The following is a 23,389-nucleotide window of genomic DNA, read 5'->3' on the forward strand; positions in this document are numbered from 1 at the left end:
GTACAATTTGCTGACACCAATAGAGATTATTGCTTTTTCCCTATTCTTTGCTTATAGCAGCTTCAATACACTGTCAGTAAGGCTGTTGTAGTGAGGTGGCCCTTCTAAGCCATGCAGTGTGTAAGAGTTTAAAAAATATATTGCCAGGGCGATGTCCGACATTAAACCACAAATTTTGAACTTGCATGATTCACCACAATTGCACGTTAACTGCGAAAACCAAAGCAAATCCCTAGTGTACATTTTAAATGCTGTCACTCATTTAAGTACAGTGGAAACTCGTATTGCGAGCAACGTGGTCAACAAGCGTTTCGCAATACGAGCAGGCTTCAAGTCAAAGCAGTCTTGCGGTACCGCGTTTGGCCTGAGGTGGGGGGGCACGAGAGTCGAGCGGAAATGATCGGAAAGACTTAGAAATGTGCCATTCCCGAGCCTTTCCAATGTTTGCCGAGGTCAGCCGGGCTGTCCTCTGGCCTTTTCATGTGTTCCCGAGGCTCTCCGGTGCCCCCCCCCCACCTCTGGCTGCATGCGGTATTTCATGCCATTGAAGTCAATGCGGCACAAATTATTTTCGTTTCCATTGTATTGGGAAACTCGCTTTGATATGCAAGTACTTTGGATTACGAGCATTCTCCAGGAACGGATTATGCTCGTAATACGAGGTTCTACTGTAACTTCCTAATGTTTTTAGAGCAGACAGTCCTGAAAAGAAAAGGGTCAATACGAACACATCTCCCCAATACCGTTATCCGTGGTCTTCCCAAGCTGTACCGGCTGAAAAATCTACAATTGTTTTTCTGATGTCTAGCCCCTTCTCGTTCCTTCCTCTAGCCCCCAAGTTACTACAAAACACAGTAATGTGGTGTAGAGGCCAAAAGGAAATCTCCACAGAACACAGAGGGGTAATCAGGCTTTCAACACACCAACACTATAGAAAACTAAAGTTTATTCAGCCAGCATAGCTTGTGAAGACAGTGGAGATCAGCAGCCAAAGGGGTCAATATTAGTCCTTTTTCAGTAATGCCTTTGAGTCTCAGTTTTCAAAACACGACAGTCACCTTACAAGGTAAATAGGCCATTAGCTCATATCTACATGCCGGTTATACTGTGAACCTTTACTTTGAGGTCATTACTATTACAGCAGCAACACATTCTATTTCCCCCCTTTGGATACAAACTTTTACCTCCAAAAAAAAAAAAAAGTTTCACTTACAGACTTGAGCTTTAACATATTCAACATACTGCTCAGGGCTGAGTGCAGGTTGGCACCTTATAGACTGTGGGGTGCCTGTAGAAGGAGGACGCAAGAATGGATGATTGCAGATGCGAGTGGTATGTATAGTTAGTACATAAGTACAAGACTGTGGCTCATCCACACGTGCAATGTAGTCTCCAGAACCTTCTTCACACATGAACTGCAACAAAATATCCAATACAAATATGTTAAAAACACACACACACACACACACACACACACACACACACACACACACAACTCAATATTAAATTCTTGTCAGAAATTAGCTAAAAGATTGTGTGGGCAAAGCCAAACATTGACGGGTCTTTTACTGCCCCCCAGCACTGTCTGAAAGATCCAAGGAATAGGCAGCAGTTTGTACAGAAGGACCACTGGATGAATAGACCCGTGGCTTTTCAGCACTACAATCAGAAATGCAAGCTCTATATCGTAAGTGATGCCAATTGCATGACTATAGTGCAGGCGTGCTCAACCTTCTGAAGAGCGAGGGCCACTTAAAGGGTTTGTAAACCCACTCATTCAAATGTACATAATCCTGCTGGTTCCTAATGACAGGAGCTCCTGTCTGTTTTATATAAAAAAAAAGAAAAATTCCTTATTTACCAGATTTCAGAGCGTTTCCCCCGAAATCACGTCACTGATAAGCTCCCTCCTCTGCCTGGCTGACAGATGCAGCAGGCAGGGGCAAGATTCCCCCGCTGATGTCAGCCGGGACGCGAGGAGGAGAGAGAGTGTCGGCCACGTGACTGCAGGGAGCCGCTCTGAAATACAGTAAATTAGGCTTTTTTTCTTTATTATAGAGTACAGAGACAGGAGCACCTGTTATTAGGGAACTAGCAGGATTATATACATTTTAAACAGTTATGAGAGCAGCAGAAGCAGAGGGGGCGAGCACAGGAGAGCTGCAGATGACGGAGGCATGCAAACTGACCACGGTTTTAGGGCTCAGCAGCCCTGATACACTGTGGTCGGTTTACAAAGGGGAGGGCAAAAACTGGCAGGATCAGCCAGGTTTTTCAGGTGTTACAGGGGGCCAAAATTACACAGCCCAAGCACTGTGCTGTATGACATGCTTTAAAAGGCGCAAGATTCATTTTTTTTGTGGGTTAACAAACACTGCAAGTTATTTGGTAACCAGTTGCGAGCCACAATGAAATTAAATGGTTCAGAATATAGAATTTTTTTGTTTTAAATGGCATAATGAAGATTTTAAACAAATCAGGATCAATATTTTCTGTGGGACCATTCCCCGTTGAGCGTTTACCCGCTATTACATCTTGCGGGTGTGGGGCACTTTCTGAAAGCACACCAAAACTCCTGCATTCAGAAGTTTTGGTGTGCTTTCAGGAAGCACAACAAACACGCAGAATATAATAGAAGTCTATGGCTCAGTGTAGCCAACATGCAGGTGCACAGCGTTGCACTCTTGGATTGGTGTGAAAGCAGCCCAATAGTTGTTAGTCCCTTTTATAGGTGCCAATATGCCCAGTATATGTGTTAATACACTAACCTTTTGCTGCTGCTGGCATCACTCTCTCCAGGCTACAAGAAAGAATTAGAGGTGGAGTGCACTTGGCATCACGCTGCCTGGGACAGGAGCCAGTGTTACAGAGAAAGCATCAGCTTATGCGGCTCCTGCTCCCTTTGTGGCCACCTGCACCGACTCACTGCACTCTTATGCTCTGGGATGGCAGTTCAGTAAGCCCAGATTGCGATCAACAGGTTGCTGGCCCCATGCATGTGCATCCCTGGTTCAAGGTTGTCTGCGGGTCACGAATTGTGTGCCCCTGCTGTAGCGCTTACATAGTGGTCCTTCCGTGCAGCCAGCTGCATATTCTTTGGATCATTTGACCCACTTGGGAGCAGTAAAAAAAGGTCCGTCAATAGTAAGACTTGCCCAAGTAAGCTTTAGCCTCACCAATAAATGTTGGTGTGCAAATTCTGGCAAAGCCTAAATTGTACTCTAAATAAAACAAAATGCAGCACATATTACTTAAAGGGGTTATAAAGGTACAATTTTTTTTCCTAAATAGTCTCCTTTACCTTGGTGCAGTCCTTCACTTACCTCATCCTTTCATTTTGCTTTTAAATGTCCTTATTTCTTCTGAGAAATCCTCACTTCCTGTTCTTCTGTCTAACTCCACACAGTAATGCAAATCTTTCGCCCTGGTGTGGAGTGTCATGCTCGCCCCCTCCCTTGGACTAAAGAAGAGTCAGGACGCCCACTAACAGACAGCCCTCAATGCGGTCAGTCTGCAATCGTTACCGGAAAGACTACCCTGCAGTGGAGTGATCTGAAAGAGGCTTGAAGCGCAGTGTGGAAGGGATGAGATTGATGGCAGTCAGGAGGACAATCTATGTGGACAGCTTTACCCCGGATGCCTACATACTTAGATGTGCCTGTTTAATCATCAACCATGCAAGTTGCTAAATGTTGTACCTTCATTAAATGTAACCATATTGCTACACTTTGAGGCACCCCTCTCCTTTTTTATACTCTGTAGCTCCTGCTGGATTCTGCTTTATGCATTCCCTACGGACACTTTTTGTGGCTGTGGAACAAATTATCCGAGTTTCCATTATTTCTTATGGAAAAATTGACTTCGAAATATGAGTGCTTTGGATTACAAGCAAGTTTCCAGGAATGAATTATGCTCGCAATCCAAGGTTTTACTGTAGAACTTAACAAAAAATAAATAAAAATAACATTGTGTGAGAAATATATATATATATATATATATATATATATATATATATATATATATATATATATATATATATAATCTCTCTACCCATCTATCTCAAGTTTTGACCTTGTATACACTTTAAAACTGATTGCTACTATACTTACCCTAACCTCTGTCTCTCTGGACTTTCCATTCAGATCACACCTAGAACCATTCACATACATCTGGCTGTGGTAGCGCTTTAGTTTGTGATGTTTAGAAGCCTAAGAGAAGGAAACACAATATCCATTGGATAAGCAGACAAGGTCTGGGTAGGTTTGAACTAGCAAGCCCTGGTCGGTCATAAATGGGCACATTTCTGAGCCAAGTAAACAAGAACAGCAATTATAATAATTACTGCAACACACAGTCAAAACCTGATCTTCTAGCTCATGAAAAAAAAAAAAAAGACTGCATTTATAAAATGAATGACAAATGCAAACCATTTAAAAAGGGATTTGGCATATAAAAAAATAACGGCCCATTGACCAGAGAAATCTGGAGTACCCACCACATAAATTGTTATTAACTGTATCCACTTTATTTTGCAATATTGTAAGAAGTCCATTCAGTCAAATTCATCCAATCTCTAGCGTCCGAAAAAGGGTTAAAACCGATACAGCAATGTTTTGCTGGCAGTACGGCTGCGGTCCCCATTGATTTCGATAGGCAGGAGCGCATTAGGAGCAGTGAGTTCACCGCTCCAAAGAAGCTGCTGGCAGGACTTTTTCCAAAACCCTGCCAGCGCACTGCTCCAGTGTGAAAGGCCTCGGCTTTCACATTGGAGTGAATGGAGCAGCTGTTTTAGGGCATTTTGCAAGCGCTATAGCGCCTGCAAAACGCCCCAGTGTGAAAGGGGTCTTAAAAAGCCCTTCTGCCAACTCAGAATGTGTGAATCAATGAGTGTTATCCTCCAGAATCAAATATTCTAGGGTGTAAGGCCCCGTTAAAGAGGGTTCCCTCTGAACCCCAGAAATGTGTGGCTGGTCTCTGTTGAACACACTGCGGAATATGAATAAAATGTTTACACTACAATTGGCATAGCAGCCCACTACAGGTATCTAAAGAATAACTGTGCAGGTTTTCCAAAAGCAAACCGAGCAAATAACTGGCATCTTTCAGTCTGCACCAGAATAAAATAGGTTTTTTGCACTCAACTTCTATTTTCATAAATGAGGACCATAGAAAGCTACTGCAAGCTCATCTCAAACTTAAAAAAAAAAAAAAAAAAAAAAACAGAAGTGGAATACCTGCCAAGTATTTAGGTTTTAAAACACAATGGGGAATACCAGATGGCTAAATAACACAGCTGACCAGCAAGTGTGGACCATTTACTTGCCAAATGATTACTTGTATTGGAATTCATATACCACCTCCTCTATGCTACAAAGTACAGCACCCCCATTTCCTATAACGGCTTTGCAGTTTCCAACTAAAGAAGCACAAGAAGGGGCACAGACTTGACAAGGTTTGTGGTGCAACTTGCCCCATTAGACTAAAGCTGCACGTACAGTATTGTGCACGGCCAAGACGGACTTCCTTATCAGCATTATTTTAAAATGTCCCAATCTTCACTCAACGAATACAGTAAGCTAGATTCATCTGTTGATACAACATAAGCAAAGAGATACATGATAGGTGACTCGCTGACCTTTGCAGTTTCATTGTCCCAGTCAAATTCCGACTGATAGTACCCAAGGTACAAGATGTCTCCCTTTACTTCAGATTCTGGAGTGAAAAAAAAAAAACGAAGCCATCTTATATTTACAGACCATAGTTCACAGTAAGACAAAAAACATTTATAAAAAAGAAATCCCACAAGATATAGACAGGAGATATAAAATATATCTTTATGGTGAAATCAGTAAAATAGTAATTCTACAAGACTGACAAAAACGATGTGCTTAAAATAAACTCCACCCAGATGACAATTTACATCCCGTTTTAAACTTTGTGATCTATGAAAAATCCTCTGATTCTGCAGACCAAGAAAAACCCCTATTTTTCTATCCGTGTTCATCCGATCCCCTTATAGGGGAGAGCAGAGATCTGACAGGGCAGTCCTTGCATAGTGTGCAGGGACCGCCCTGTCATCCGGCGGCTCGGCGGGGATCAATGGAGCGATCCCCACTGAGCAAGCGGAGGTCCACGGGGCGGATCATCACCATCCCATTAGAAAGAGGCCTAACAGTTAAGAGTATAACCACAAATGGCAAAACTTTATTTTTATGGTGTCGAATAGAGTGAGGAGGGTTTAGAACACTTGTTAGTTTTTTTTATTGCCATCTGTGGCCAGGATAGGGAGATTCACGCTACCCATTTGTCCGGTTTACCATTATTGCCAAGAGTGAAATTGAAAAGAAAAAAAAAATCCCCAGAACAGAGGGTAAATCTACCAATAGGGACACTAGCTCTAGTGATTACCAGTAATTACCGTATTTATCGGCGTATAACACGCACCCTAACTTTAAGAGGGCGGTTTCGGGGGGGGGGGGATGGGGGGACGACTTTCCACAACCCCCTGCGTATATCACACCGGCACAATTTACCCTCTATTTTCAGGGTAAAAAAAAAAAAAAAAAAGTGTTATACGCCAATAAATACAGTATGTCATTATGGAAGGATTACCTCTCAGTTCCTGTTTTGGCTATGAGACAGGAAGTGAAGGGAAATCTCCCCAGTGGGATACTGAAAGAGAAACAAAAAACAACCCTCATTACTCTATCAAATGAAAAAAAAAAAAAAAAAACACTTGCCAAAATTTTACACTCTTCTAACCACATTCTCACACCCTCTTCGGACCCATATTGCAATGTTTTATTAATTTCATACCTGCTGAAGGAAGTTATACTTATCTTCCCACCTACACCACCAGAGATCATTTCCTTTTCTGGATTCTGCAAGAACCCACCCCTGGAGAGCCAATAGGAAGTGCTCACTGTATCTAGGCAGTGACACATCCAAAGAAGGACCCCACCAAAAGAAAACAAGAGGAGAAAATGCTTGGGACTAGAGCATCACATGACTGCAACTTTTGGTAGGTAAAGGGTATTTAGAGAGGGGTGAACGTTACCCTGGATATGGGGTTAAGGAGAACTCTTATCACTACCAATTTTTTTAGGTAAAAAAAAAAAAAAAAAAAAAAAAAAAGCGTTCAGTTGGTACGAGTACAGCATTTACTTTTAAGCATATATAAAAGATATAGTAGAGTTGTAGAGCCAATGGCAGGGACAACAGTGCATGGTAGGAACTGGGGACTCCAACCCTCCAGGAAGTGTTGGATTTACAAGATTCTTTCTAGTAGCATTACAGGAACAATTGGTGTTATAGGCAGCAGAAGAGGCAAGTATAAAAACCATCTTCTTTGCAGAGGCCAGATTTCTATAGGTTTGTACCAGAGCTACTTTACAAGATCAAAGTACGGCAAGCAAAGGCAGATTACCAAAAGAGGCTTCATTTTCTTTCAGAATACAGGTACTTACAAAAAACGTATTATTTCGACTCTGGAATGCGTGTTGGACAAGTGACAGGGTCTATGCTCTTTTTAGAAGCTGGGTACACACTGTCCGAATATTGAACGTCTCTGCAAAAACTGTCCGACATTGGGACCATGTGTACAGCTTTCCTTTTGATAAAAGCCACTTTAAAGGACCGTGTTTTGTCAACAGACATGTTGGCAAACCAGCATCCGATTAGCGCTCGCAGTTAATAGCTGCAAACATGGATTAGTGTGTTCCAGCAGGAGGGTGGAGTCCCCCTGTCAGAACACAATCACAGCAGGAGAAATCAGCGCACTAACATTACTTGCGTTGGTACAGCAATCAGTTTTTTTCGTTCAGGCCAATGGGTTTATAAAAAAATAATAATAATATAATAATAATAATAATAATAATAATAATAATTCAAATGCTCTAGGGGCAGAACTAATTATATATGTACCTTCAATATGGTATTGCTGTAAATGTTTTCCATAGCAGAACTCATATGTCCACCAGTCTTTGGTCTGAAAGACAAACAAATATGACCACCTAAATGTTGTATATGCACAGAAAATACTGCAAGACCCCTTTCACACTGAGCTGCCCATAGCGACAGCAGTAAAATGCTGCCATTTTTACCGCCAATGCTATGGGCGGATTTGCGGCGCACTTTGGCCGATAGCGGGGCGCATTTAACCCCCACTAGAGGCTGAGAAAGGGTTAAAACCACCCGGTTAACCGAGCACACAACCATGCTTGCCTCTCTCTCGTCTGCGCGGCGCTAATCACAGGCACAGAGACATTTTTCCCGATGCTTGGCTACAGAGATCGGGAAATGTCTCCCTGCCTGTGGTTAACACTGCGCTTTACAGACTTCCTGGCGGGCTCTGCATTTGCACTGTGCAAACACACTGGAGCTAATCCCTAGTAACAATCCATACATACAAAAAGATACCAAAACAAATAAGTTCACAAATGTAGTTATGGTGTAAGAAAATGGAACAACACATGTAAAAAAAATAAAGTAACATGAAGAAAGGGAGGCGCAAAAAAAGCACGGAAAGCCAAGATACCAGCTGAAATCTATCAGTAATTAGAAAGCAATCCAGCTCCTTGTCAGTGCAAATTAATATCAGCTGATTCAGTCTTAAAGCGGGGGTTCACCCGTACATAACACTTTTTCCCCCTAGATCAGGGAAATGCAATTAGCGGACCTCCAGCTGTTGCAGAACTACAAGTCCCATGAGGCATTGCAAGACTCTGACAGCCACAAGCATGACACCCAGAGGCAGAGGCATGATGGGACTTTTAGTTTCGCAACAGCTGGAGGTCCGCCAATTGCATATCCCTGCCCTAGATGGATGCTCATTTTGTCTAGGGGAATCGGCTAGTTGTTTTAAAATATGAGCTGTACTTACCGTTTACGAGATGCATCTTCCCCCGCCGCTTCCGGGTTCCTATTTTGATTGACAGTCTTCCGAGAGGCTTCTGACGGTCGCATCCATCGCGTCACGATTTTCGGAAAGAAGCCGAACGTCGGTGCGCAGGCGCAGTATAGAGCCGCACCGACGTTCGGCTTCTTTCACCTACTAGTGACGCGATGGATGCGACCGTCGGAAGCCTCTCGGAAGACTGTCAATCAAGAAGGAACGCCCGCCCCCGAAGACCCATACCCGGAAGCGGCGGAGAAGATGCATCTCGAAAACGGTAAGTACAGCTCATATTTTAAAACAACTAACCGATTCCCCTAGACAAAACGAGCATCCATCTAGCATCCATCTAAAGGGAAAAATTGTTTTATGGGTGAACTCCCGCTTTAACTGATGGCCTATAAAAAGTAGCCTAGAAAAGCCCAGATAAGCAACCCCTCCAGGTTCACTGTCCCTGAAGTCATGAGGGGAAAAAAATATACTAGGAGGCCTCTCCAACTAAGGCTTGAGAGAATAAAACAAAAACATTTTGATATTCCTGTTAGGCCGGAGGAAACTAGATAAAGTGTGCCCTTTTTTGTCGATGATGGGTTTCCTGTTTTAGGTAGGCATATCCTGTCTCTCATAAGCTGTCCTGAAAGAGAACTTTGGATAAAGAAGTAAAATTATAATTGATAAATCACCTTGAATCTCCTTACATTCATTACAGTGGAAGGATATGGTACATTAGCTTTGTTTTTTTACCACTTCACGCAAATCGCCGTACAAGGGTGCTGCCAGCACTGGGGAGCTACAGGTCAGCTAAAGAACTTCCAGTGACCAGTAAGAGAGTGAGAGCGATAACACCAAATTGAACACACCTGCTCCCCATTCACACCTGAGACCTTTTCAAAACTATTGAGTCACATGACACTAAGGAGGGAAAATGGCTAATTGGGCCCTATTTGGACATTTTCACTTAGGGGTGTACTCACTTTTGTTGCCAGGTTTAGACATTAAAAGCTGTGTGTTGAGTTATTTTGAGGGGACAGCAAATTCACACTGTTATACAAGCTGTATACTCACTACTTTATATTGTAGCAAAGTTTCATTTCTTCAGTGTTGTCACATGAAAATATATACTAATATATGGTTGAACTTGATAGACTTGTGTCTTTTTTCAACCTGACTAGTTTAACTATGTAACTAAAATATTTAAAAAAATGTGAGGGGCACACCCTTGTGAGAAATAAGAATATATATGTGAAATATATTAAATATATACCCCCCCCAAACAAATTATATTAAATATATATAATTTAATATATTTTTTATCAAAGTCAATTTCTACCACAAAATACTGATTTTTAACTTGTAAAGTGTCAAAAATGGACTTTGGCCATAAGTGCTTAAAACAAGACTTGAGCTGGAATTCAACTAAATTTGGCAGGGAACTCTACACATGGGAGGTCACAGTCTAAATGTACAGTTAAGTTTACCTTGGTTAGGCATGGTGCAGCTTCCATAGGTTTTAGGAGATCAGAAATTCCAAGTCCAGAGTAGGCCCGAGTGTCTTCCTCCTTCTCCTGCTGAAATTTTACAGCGATTGCTGGGAGCTTACATTCATAGTTCTGCTTGTATTTTGAGGCAATTGTTACAATGTTGTCAGCTTTGCTCTGCATTTAAAAAAATAAATACATTTTTTGTTGAGGTGTATAGACTATAAAACAAAAGTTCAGACACTCATATGTAGTAATGCTTTAAACTGATGTGATGCGTTATGATGCAATTCAAATACACAAGAGGTTGCCTTCAATAAAAACCATTACGTGGGGGGGGGGGCTGGGGGGTGCCGATAACGGCATGCTGCATCCCACTGACTTCAATGCAAAAACATTAACCACTTAAGGACTGCCCACCGCTTATATACTGTGGCAGGGAGGCCCTATTACCCGTATGTCATTTTGTGCATGAGACACTACGGCCGGCTGCCATGATCGCTCCGTAGAGGCAGAACGGGGATCTGCCCATGTAAACATAGTAGATCTTGTCCTGACAGAGAAGTACAGAGAGATTGTCTGTTGAGGAAAAGCGATCTCTCTGTACTCACATTTCCTCCACCCCCCCCGACAGTTACAAAAGCAACTCCCTAAAACACGCTATACCCTTTGATGGCACTCAAGTGTTAACACCATCCCTGCCACTGTCATTTATATAGTGATCAGTGCAAATTTTTTGCACTGATCACTGTAATAATATCACTGATCCCAAAAGTGTTTGATCTGTCCGCCGCAATCCAGCTAAAATCCCAAATACCACCAAAAAAAAAAAAAAAAAAAAAGAAGCTATTTGTGAGGGGGAATAGGACACCAAAATGTATTTGGGTACAGCGTCGCAGGCCTACGCCAATTGTTAAAGTAATGCCGATGGATGACCTTACAAACTTCAGTTCATACAGTAAAAAAAAAAAAAAAGGAAGGAAGGTCAAGCTTTGTAAATAACAGCTGCCTATATATCTTTGGTTCTACTGAGCATTCCAACATGCAGCCTTCACTTAAAGCGCTGAACCTTTTTTTTTTTAACCCTGTAAAGGCATACTAGCACCGCATATATAAAAAACAATTCCGCGCCAAAAAAAAAATATTTATATATATTATTAAACAATAATTTGGGTGCCCATGTAAAGGTCCCAAACACACAATGTGTGCTAAGCTGCTCCCCTAGAAAGTGATGAAGTGTATGTGACTTTTATCTGATGCGTGCTAAAAAGTGTGCTGGGGGCGCTATGGAGTAATATGTAATTACACAACTTATCCTATAATATGCAACAAGTAAATTAATAAAAATGTGTCCTGTTGTACGTGATAAATCAATCAATAAATCAATAGTAAATAATAAAGTCCCATTGGTGCAAACAAAGATACAACATCAATGCTCGAATATCCTCTAGATATACTTCTTGCTGTGATACAAAAACCATCTCCGGTCGTGCAAACTTAATTGATCTTCCACCACCTGGATAATTAGTACACCACCCAATGTGCACAAGTAGTAAATTGTGCTTACCAGACCTGGTTGACCTCTTTAATGAAAAAGACGGTCAGATGCGCTTGAGCAGGATAATGCCTGCAGACATATAAATCGACTGGAGCATGTACGATACCTCACCCTCGGAATGTTGAGATTTTAGAACATGGAATACAAACAGAGAGCTTCCATAGTGCAACGCTATTTTATTAAAATGGAATGAAAACACCAGCCAATTGGCTACTCACATAAAAAGTGCCCTTCTCCCGGCACTGGGGCTGCAAGCTTTGATAAAAAAACACTGGCTCTCCCACCTCCGTGGCGGCGTGCGTTCCACCAGCGGCTGACACTATCCAGATGATCTGGAAGTGATGTAGGACATAGTACACGTGACCAGGTTCCGCCGCCGACGTACGTTTCGTATAGTTACGTTGTCAAGAGGCTTACCTGGTCACTAAGCATCACGGTATATATAGTCTAAATAAGGGGAGTGGTTTCAGGTCCACACCTAATTAGCCAATCAGAAGAGAGCAGCCTCAGTGCCGGTTTACATTTCAGTTTCTCTACAAAGGGCTGGCATATTCTAAATCGTAACATAATCTGTTAAAATTAGCATCTTCAAATCTCCACCAAGATAGGTAAACATTAAAGAATCTCTCTCCTTTTCGCTATATTATCTCCCACTCTCCATAAGCTAAATGATGTATGCTGGGAGGAAGATTAAGTGGCTAATAAAATGAATTCCTTCAAAATTCAGGGTTTAAATATTAAGTACATCACATAAAAATGAGTGTGAGTACACAAGGATTTATAGGGAATGAAAGTTGTCATACCCTAATTCACGACTAAAGTGGATTTAATAGATCCATTGCATGATAATGGATTTGTCAATAAGTGTATTAGCGAGTTTCTCAAAGAGGAGCACCCACATCTTACCACTCCAATAGTAAACAATAGAAGGAAGGCTTAAAGTGGAGGTTCCATCAAAAAAACAATTTTGCTTTAAACTGTAGCTTACGACTAAAAAATAAAAAAAAATGTTTACTCATCTGGAAATGCCTGTTGCTATGCGGTCCCACGAAATCTGCCTTTGAAACCACCTAGGATTCTGACATCATCTCCCTCTAATGCTCCTGGGAAATGTGTGTCATCATTTCCCAGGATGCAGTGTGCTGTCCAATTATCACTCCCCATCCAAGACTTCCAGGAAGTAAGTGCCTGTAGGCTTCACAATGCCCACAAGCAAAATGACAACGGTGTAAACTATCTTTTTTGAATATCTATGCGGATCGGCGGCGGATTGTAAAATAGTAAGTGACCGGATTTATATTATAAAAACGCAGGATGAAAGGACATACATTTAAAAAATGCTAATTGTGGTTGGAACTCCGCTTTAAGGAAAAATATTTGGGACCAATGAATTAATCATTAGACAAAAAACAATTGAGATCGAGTTCTATATTCATACCTCTAGGCTGCATACTCCGCAATTTGTACAGCCATCTGGTTTCATTTTTGGAAATAGCTCGTCTCATATGGGTCCCCCTCCAGTGCTGGGTTATCTTATCTATCCCATAAAAGGTACACAAACTGGGATCACCATTATGATGACTTTTAAAGTGTCTAGATACACTGTGGTTGGGGGAACTCCTTTTTTATATTTGTCAGATGCTCATTTATTCTCGTTTTAAATTTCCGTGTCGTCCGACCTACATATTGGAGTGGGCAGGGACACTCCAAAACGTAGGTGACATGGTCGGAATCGCAGGTAATTAAAAGGTTTCATTCTAAACTGTTCTTTTGTTACAGGAGATTAAAAGGTGGAATGTTAGTCCCAATGATGGGATTGAAGATCTGCAACCGTTGGATGAATGGTACCAATTCTTTAATGCATGCGAACAAAAACTAATGCAGCTAATGATTAGAAGGCGTAAAGCCAAAAATTTGATTTTGCAGGCCAAGATCGCAGATCTGAAAGAAAGGAGCCATTCAAAACCAATAGTGACTATACAGACAAAGCTAAGCTTTTTCAAACTCACTTATTGAAGTACGAGGAGGATATGAAGAATAAGAAACTAAAAAAATATCAGAGAGATAAACGATTTTGAAGAAAATAAAGTGTATAAGTGGCAACATACGCTTAAAGCGGATGCTCCGCCAAAAAAAAAATATTAAAAGCCAGCAGCTACAAATACTGCAGCTGCTGACTTTTAATATTAGGACACTTACCTGTCCTGGAGTCCAGCGCCGTCCGCAGCAGATGACGAGCGATCGCTCGTCACCCTGCTGCTCCCCCCCTCCATCCACGCTGAGGGAACCAGGAAGTGAAGCGCTGCGGCTTCACTGCCCGGTTCCCTACGGCGCATGCGCGAGTCGCGCCCGCCGATTGGCTCCCGCTGTGTGCTGGGAGCCGAGTGTTCCCAGCACACAACGGGGGGGCGACGGGATGTGACGCAATGCCCGTCTTTTGCCCGTGAATGCCGGGCCGGAAGTGGGTGCAAATACCTGTCTTTAGACAGGTATCTGCACCCCCCTGAAAGGTGTCAAATGTGACACCGGAGGGGGGAGGGTTCCGATCAGCGGGACTTCACTTTAGGGTGGAGAACCGCTTTAATACATTAGTTTCACCTGAGACATCTCCCGTTAAAAGCACTGGAATGTCTAAAGTGAACTCTCAGGCTACAAAAACCCCTAAAAGTGCTAGAAGCACCAAACCCCCTACCAAAGGGACCCTTACCCATCCCAAAAATAGTAGTTATCCCCCCACAATCCCTATCCATATCCACCTCCTTACAACAGAAGGACACCATAGGATATGAGACCTACCGATTTCAATCATTATGATAATCTAAATCAATATCCACCGGGACCCTCGCAAGGAGGTTTTAGGGCAGGGTTTGACAAATTTGCTTGGAATCTAGGAGCCAGCTAAAAAAGTTAGGAGCCAGAAAACGCCCCCCGTCCCGAACACATACGTGAGCAGCGCCCGCATATGTAAACGGTGTTCAAACCACACATGTGAGGTATCGCCGCGATTGGTAGAGCGAGAGCAATAATTCTAGCCCTAGACCTCCTCTAACTCAAAACATGAAACCTTATTGACCCTGCATCTCTCCATAAAGGAGTACCTGTCACACACATTCCTATTACAAGGGATGTTTACATTACTTGTAATAGGAATAAAAGTGATCAAAAAAAAAAAAAGTGCAAAAATAAAATAAATAAAAAAAATTAAACGCCCCTATCCCCGGTAGCTTGCGCTCAGAAGCGAACACACACGTAAGTCCCGCCCACATATGTAAACGCCGTTCAAACCACACATGTGAGGTATCGCCGCGTGCGTTAGAGCGCCAGCAACAATTCTAGCACTAGACCTCCTCTGTAACTCTAAATTTGTAACTTGTAAAAAAAAAAAAAAAAAAAAAAAAATATAAGCAACGCCTATGGAGATTTTTAAGTACTGACGTTTGGCGCCATTCCATGAGTGTGCGCAATTTTAAAGCGTGACACGTTAGGTATCTATTTACTCTGCGTAACTTCATCTTTCACATTATACAAAAAAAATTGTGCTAACTTTACCGTTTTGTTATTTTTTAAATTCACAAAACCGTTTTTTCCCCCAAAAAAAGGCGTTTGAAAAATTATTGCGCAAATACTGTGCGAGATAAAAAGTTGCAATGGCCGGCATTATATTCCCTGGGGTGTCTGCTAAAAAAAACATATATAGTGTTTGGGGGTTCTGAGTAATTTTCTAACAAAAAAAATTATGATTTATGCATGTAGGAGAGAAGTGCCAAAATAGGCCCGGTATGGAAGTGGTTAATGTACCAACAGGGTGCTTTTTTTTTTTTTTTTTTTTAAATATGATATAGATATATATCATTAGGGGTTTTTATATAAATTAGATTTTTTCACCATCCGGAAGCAAGCATGTCGTTTGTGTGAAATATGAGGGGAAGTGAAAGTAGTCTATTCATTGCTGAATGCATTGGAGAGAAGAAATCTTTGCATATTAAGAATACAAAGATGACATTAGTCAGGCACACAGGCAAGGACACCCTTATGGCCTCATTCACACTTGGCGGACTCCTAAAATTAGGATGATATTTAACATGGCCGTTAGCAGTGCCACGGCTCCGGAGCTAGGCTGAAGCCCCGGCCTTCCCTGCTGCTGTGACCGCGGCGGCAATCCGCGGATTGCCGCCGCGGTCACAGCATCAGGAAAGGCCGCGGCTTCGGCCTAGCTCCGGAGCCGCAGCCATCTTGGTACACCCAGCGCGGCAGCCAACCAGCAGGCCCGTAACAGCCAATCGGCAGCCGCCGCTGCCGACATCCTCCACTGTAAAAAAAACTTCCCCTGACGTGCTGTGCGCCCTGACTTTGCCTACAAAGCCCAGAATGCAGCGCGGGTCGGTAACTGCCCGCCCGCGCTGCATTCTAGACTTTGTAGGCAGAGGCAGGGCGCGCAGCACGTCAGGGGACCTTTTTTTTCCAGAGTGGAGGATGTCGGCAGCGGCCGCCTCCGATTGGCTGTTACAGGCCCGCTCTGCATTCTGGGGATTGTAGGCAGAGGCGGGGCAGCACTCAGGGCCAGGGACAATGGAGCTTTCTTGTGCTAGGAGATGCCTGGATCGCTCCTCTGGTGGGCATTGATGAGGTGACACTGTGGCAGTAAATGACATTATGCTGTACTGAAAAACCCATATCGGTCTACCTCTAAACGAGATACAAGGTTTGTTTTCCTGAATAGCAAAAAAACAGGAAAGTAAACGCATACTATCCTTTCAGAATCTGTTGACATTAACAATAATGCATATGTTGGAATTACATTTATAGATCATCAATATTACACAAGCCTTACACAAGACTTATTCATGTCATTGAAAAACACGACGTTTTTCTCAACGCGAATTGTCGCGATTCCTCTCAAGCCTGCCTTGCATACACACGTTTGTAAAAAAAATGCTTGAGCAAAGCGCGGTGACGTACAACATGTACGTCGGCACTATAAAGGGGAAGTTCCATTCGAGTGGCGCCACCCTTTGGGCTGCTTTTGCCAATTTCACCATCTTATAACTTGCTTCTGAGCATGCACGTTTTCCCCCCTCGTTAAAGCGTACACACGACCGTTTTTCACGACGTGAAATAAAGAAATAAAAAAAAAAAGCAGGTTCTACATTTTTAATGCCTATTTTTTGCGTCGAGAAAAATGCTCTTGAGCCTACACACGACCGTTTTTCACGATCAATTTAAAAAATGGCATTTTTCTCATCATGAAAAACAGTCGTGTGTACGAGGCATGACACAAATGGGAACTCTTTAGGCAAAGAAAATACAGCAGACATAGCCACAACCAGTCTTAGTATTCAACCAAAAAGGGGGGTCCGCCAACCACAGTTACCAGACCTATAGAAAACAAACTGAACCTTCTGGTCTCATCTCAAGTACCCGAAGTGTTAGCCGTTCTGCCACTTCTCCCATCTTCCTGCCCAATCACAGAGCACCTTGTATTATGTGAACCCATTGACAAAACACAAAGCCTTCTGGTAAATGAACAGCAGAGGAGGGGCTGACAGAGCTACTCCTGCATGAAAAAAACAACAGCATCACTCCTGTCAGAGTGCCGAGAGTACAGCATCATTCCTGTCAGAGTGCCGAGAGTATAGCTATATCCCCGGAGCTCAGTAAAGCCGTCTATTGTAAATGAAAGCGATAAGTCCAAGAACGGGCAGGCATCTTATTGGACTTAAAAGTGTTACTAAACCCATTACCTGCATTCCTTATAGCTGGTCTTCCACAGTACACACAACATGGAAATGCAATTATTTTAGTAAATATAATACTAAATAAATACCTTTTCTAATAGCAGTATATAGCAGTCTTGTGACTTCTGTCAGTGTCTGGCTGAGCACTGGTGAAAGCTTGTTGGGCGAGTTTTCATTCTCTTTTGACTGACCTATTAGGCCCCTTTTACACGGTCGGACCGTTCAGGTTCGCCTGTCAGTTTTGTCAGCGGACCTGAACGGCCACTACATGCAAGCCTATGGAGCGTCAGATGTCAGCGGAGACATGTCCGCTGACATCCGATCCGCCAAAAAAACAAACGTATGGCAATACGTCCTCATCCGTCCATATCAGATCTCCCCATAGGAGACAGCGGCGCTGCACAAGCCCCTCCCCGCTCAGTGAGCAGAGAGGGACTTGTCATCCGCCGGCTCAGCGGAGAGATCTCCACTGAGCTGGCGGACTCGGTAGCGACAGAGTCCACCTCGTGTGAAAAAGGCCTTAAAAGCGGAGTTCCCGCCAAAATTACACTTTTTAAATAAAAATACCCCTATAATACACAAGCTTAATGTATTCTAGTAAAGTTAGTCTGTAAGCTAAGGTCCGTTTTGTTAGGTTATTACAGCATTTTAAAAGTTTATAAACTAGCAATAGACCGTGGCCATCTTAAGTGTGGGCATCTGAAGCCAGACTGTATTACTTCCTGGATTTTAGCTTTGTAGATCTTGCACAAGCAGTGTAATAGGTTTCTGGTCAGGTTTCCAGAGCAACAGCAGTGTCAGAGGAAGTTGCAAACCTCTCCTCCCTCATGTAAAACAAGCAATATTATTCAAAAAAAAAATGTATATGTATATTTATATTTAGAATGTGTATGTGTATGTGTATGTGTATGTGTATGTGTATGTGTATGTGTATGTGTATGTGTATGTGTATGTGTATGTGTATGTGCATGTGTATATATATATATATATATATATATATATATATAATCTACACACACACACACACACACACAGCGGCTACTTTTCATTTAAAAAAATAATAATCTCAGCAACAAAATGTATTTATGCATCTAGATGTATTGAAGACAACTTTGTGATGTTCAATGGTAAAACATGGGGCTTGTGTTCTGGTGTCATATGGGATGGTGGGAGGATTTCAAAACTGCTTATTTACAACTATTTGGACAAACAACTTTGTCTATGTTATATAGATAATCGTTAAAATTGAGTAAATATTCCCCCATCACATAGTATCACCACACCCCCCCCCCCCTGGCAAATTGCATTGCTCCAACATATTGCATCACCCCTCCACCACATTGCATTGCCCCCCGCCAAATTGCATCACATCAGCACATTGCATCACCCCGTCAAAAAATCGCATCGCCCTAAGCACATTGCATTGCTCCCGCCAAAAAGCATCACATCGCACCATCACATTGTATCACCAAATCGCATCGTCCCAGCACATTGCATCACCCCCCCACAAAATCGCATCGCCCTAAGCACATTGCATTGCTCCCGCCAAAAAGCATCACATCGCACCATCACCCCCCCACACAAAATCGCATCGTCCAATCACATTGCATTGCCCCCCGCCAAATCGCATCACATCGCACCATCACCAAATCGCATCGTCCCAGCACATTGCATTTCCCCCACCAAATCGCATTGGCCCCCGCCAATTTGCATGACATCAGCACATTGCATCCCCCCCCCCCCACAAAATCGCATCGTCCAATCACATTCCATTGCCCCACGCCAAATCGCATTCACATCGCACCATCACATTGCATCGCCCCAGCCAAATCGCATCACATCAGCACATTGCATCACCCCCCCCACCAAATTGCATCGCACAAGCATATTGAATTGCCCCACCAAAAAGCATCACATAGCATCACCCCGCCACCAAATCGCATCGCCCTAGCACATTGCATTGCTCCAGCCAAATCGCATCACATCAGCAGATTGCATCCCCTCCCCCACCAAATCGCATCGCCCAAACACATTGTATTGTCCCCTGCCAAATCGCATCATATCGCACCAGCACATGACATCGCCCGCCACCAAATCGTATTGCACCAGCACATTGCATCACCCCCCCACCAAATCGCATCGCCCAATCACATTGCATTGCCCCCTGCCAAATCGCATTACATCACACCATCACATTGCATCACCCCGCCACCAAATCGCATCACCCCAGCACATTGCATTGCCCCCACCAAATCGCATCGCCACCAAATCACATCGCCCCAGCACATCACATTGCCCCCCCCCCCCCCTGACAAATTGCATTGCACCCAGCGCATCGCCCCCAGCACATCGAATCGCATCATCCCCCAGCACATCTCATCAAATTGCATCGCCCCAGCACATTGCATCGAATCGCATCAGCACATCCCCACTGGTGACACTGGTTGGCACTGGTAAGTAGCACTGGTTGACACTGGAAGTTGGCACTGGCAGTTTCACACTGAGCCGATTTGCCTGTTTCAGTAACACTATATGTAACTGAATGCAGAGACCAGCTGGGTATAGAGAGGGGAGAAATGCGAGGTGTACAGAGAGGGGGGGGGGGGAGATGCTGGGTATACAGAGAGGGGGGGGGAGATGCTGGGTATACAGAGAGGGGGGGGAGATGCTGGGTATACAGAGAGGGGGGGGGAGATGCTGGGTATACAGAGAGGGGGGGGGAGATGCTGGGTATACAGAGAGGGGGGGGGAGATGCTGGGTATACAGAGAGGGAGAGATGATGGCTGGGTATACAGAGAGGGAGAGATGATGGCTGGGTATACAGAGAGGGAGAGATGATGGCTGGGTATACAGAGAGGGAGAGATGATGGCTGGGTATACAGAGAGGGAGAGATGATGGCTGGGTATACAGAGAGGGAGAGATGCTGGGTATACAGAGAGGGGGAGATGATGGCTGGGTATACAGAGAGGGGGAGATGATGGCTGGGTATACAGAGAGGGGGAGATGCTGGGTATACAGAGAGGGGGAGATGCTGGGTATACAGAGAGGGGGAGATGATGGGTATACAGAGAGGGGGAGATGCTGGGTATACAGAGAGGGGGAGATGATGGCTGGGTATACAGACAGGGGGACAGGCTGGGTATATAGAGAGGGGGAGATGATGGGTATACAGAGAGGGAGAGATGATGGCTGGGTATACAGAGAGGGAGAGATGCTGGGTATACAGAGAGGGAGAGATGATGGCTGGGTATACAGAGAGGGGGAGATGCTGGGTATACAGAGAGGGGGAGATGCTGGGTATACAGAGAGGGGGAGATGCTGGGTATACAGAGAGGGGGAGATGCTGGGTATACAGAGAGGGGGAGATGCTGGGTATACAGAGAGGGGGAGATGCTGGGTATACAGAGAGGGGGAGATGCTGGGTATACAGAGAGGGGGAGATGCTGGGTATACAGAGAGGGGGAGATGCTGGGTATACAGAGAGGGGGAGATGCTGGGTACACAGAGAGGGGGAGATGCTGGGTACACAGAGAGGGGGAGATGCTGGGTATACAGAGAGGGGGAGATGCTGGGTATACAGAGAGGGGGAGATGCTGGGTATACAGAGAGGGGGAGATGCTGGGTATACAGAGAGGGGGAGATGCTGGGTATACAGAGAGGGGGAGATGCTGGGTATACAGCAGAGGTTGACAAATTTGCTTGGAATCTAGGAGCCAGGTAAAAAAGTTAGGAGCCAGAAAACGTGCCCCGTCCCGACGAGCTTGCGCGCAGAAGCGAACACATACGTGAGCAGCGCCTGCATATGTAAACGGTGTTCAAACCACACATGTGAGGTATCGCCGCGATTGGTAGAGCGAGAGCAATAATTCTAGCCCTAGACCTCCTCTGTAACTCAAAACATGCAACCTGTAGATTTTTTTTTAAACGTCGCCTATGAAGATTTTAAAGGGTAAAAGTTTGTCGGCATTCCACGAGCGGACGCAATTTTGAAGCGTGACATGTTGGGTATGAATTTACTTGGCGTAACATTATCTTTCATAATATAAAAAAAAAATGGGGATAACTTTACTGTTGTCTTATTTTTTAATAAAAAAAAGTGACATTTTTCACAAAATTGCGCTTGTAAGACCGCTGCGCAAATACGGCGTGACAGAAAGTATTGCAACGATCGCCATTTTATTCTCTAGGGTGTTAGGATAAAAAAATATATATAATGTTTGGGGGTTCTAATTAGAGGGAAGAAGATGGCAGTGAAAATAGTGAAAAATTACATTAGAATTGCTGTTTAACTTGTAATGCTTAACTTGTAATACCAACGGCCACCACCAGATGGCGCCAGCTCACATCTGGTGGTAATAACTTGTAATACCAACGGCTCACCACCAGATGGCCCCAGCCATTTTTTTTTTTTGCCCCCCTTCCAAGCCAAGTCGCCAGGACCCTATTTCTAGTCGCCATGGCGACCTGGCGCCCGGGATTTGTCGATCCCTGGTATACAGAGAGGGGCAGATGATGGCTGGGTATACAGAGAGGGGGGAGGTGCTGGGTATACAGAGAGGGGCAGATGATGGCTGGGTATACAGAGAGGGAGAGATGCTGGGTATACAGAGAGGGGGGAGGTGCTGGGTAATGGTATACAGAGAGGGGGGAGGTGCTGGGTAATGGTATACAGAGGTGACAAGCTGGTGTAGTACAGAGTTTTCCCCCTCAGTCTGCACTGACCTGCTCAGGAGCTCAGTGTGAGAAAGTTCTTCCCGACTATGATATGGGCGGGGCCAGGAGGAGAATCAGTGATCTCCCTTCTCAGGCTGTCAGTAAACCACGAGTATAAAGTGAGAATGCTGTAGCTGTGCTGGAAGTGTCACACAGCCCGGGACTCTCTCACAGTAAGTCAATAGCCACCCGATGTATTCAGTTGCAAATCAGTTTCACACACTGAGCACAGAGCCGCTCAGTGTGTGAAACTTTTAGTGTAATGGCAAAACACACCTGTTGCCCTTATTTAAAATGGCGCCGGCGCGGGCCTCCAGGGATTGATGACAAACATCTCCCAGGAGGCATAGCGGTACATAGATGATGAGCTGAAGCTCCACCGCCGCGGCGGGAAAGAAAAACACATCCAGATATAGCAGTGAGCTTTTTTTTTAAAAAAATTATTATATGCCAAAACGATATAAGGGGACATAACTACAGGGGATGCAGCATAGTTGTCAAAGAGGGTGGAACTCCACTTTAAGACTGCATGACTCCTGATCACATGAATCCTCCCAAGGGCGCGCCCCCCAGTGGCGCGTGCGGGTAATGCACAGAAAAAGATGTCCAAAGACGTCCACTCGGCACTTGAGAGCCACGCTGTAGACGTCTTTTGTCTATAGCGCGGATCTCAAGTGGTTAAGAAGGATCCTGAGAGAACCTTTATATGCCTGAAGGTCAAATATGGCCGCTTAAATCTGGTGAGCGTATTTTGATTGTCACTTGGGTGAAGCACTTTAATATGCACGTTGCACTTTCTGAGAGCACGGTGGTTGGAGCTTAAATCTGGAACACCGCAATCTCGCTACTAGTTCTACATTTGCAATTATTTGAATTTTTTTGGGGATCTGCGCTTTTTGGACCTGCGTTTTTTTTTTTTATAATAATTTATTGGTGTTTATATGGACATTATGTACACTTGTACCTTTCTTTCACAGTTGTATTCGTCACTCACTAATTTTTAGAGCTGC

The 23,389-nt window shown here is 43.9% G+C and overlaps 1 protein-coding gene across 4 annotated transcripts in view; it reads right to left on the reverse strand.

Moving 5' to 3' along the window:
- Positions 1 to 23,389, reverse strand: part of OS9 (OS9 endoplasmic reticulum lectin) — a 92,146-nt gene that overhangs the window by 65,098 nt on the left and 3,659 nt on the right. For all 4 annotated transcript variants that reach the window (XM_040340885.1, XM_040340884.1, XM_040340883.1 and 1 more), the window contains exons 2-6: positions 10,372 to 10,548; positions 7,924 to 7,987; positions 5,636 to 5,712; positions 4,110 to 4,208; positions 1,214 to 1,415 (exon numbers count right to left, since the gene is read on the reverse strand). In XM_040340885.1, coding sequence (XP_040196819.1) covers positions 1,214 to 1,415; positions 4,110 to 4,208; positions 5,636 to 5,712; positions 7,924 to 7,987; positions 10,372 to 10,548 — 619 coding nt within the window. The remainder of the gene's footprint in view (positions 1 to 1,213; positions 1,416 to 4,109; positions 4,209 to 5,635; positions 5,713 to 7,923; positions 7,988 to 10,371; positions 10,549 to 23,389) is intronic.

Source organism: Rana temporaria, chromosome 2, assembly GCF_905171775.1.
Source record: "Rana temporaria chromosome 2, aRanTem1.1, whole genome shotgun sequence".
NCBI classification, from domain to species: Eukaryota; Metazoa; Chordata; class Amphibia; order Anura; family Ranidae; genus Rana; species Rana temporaria.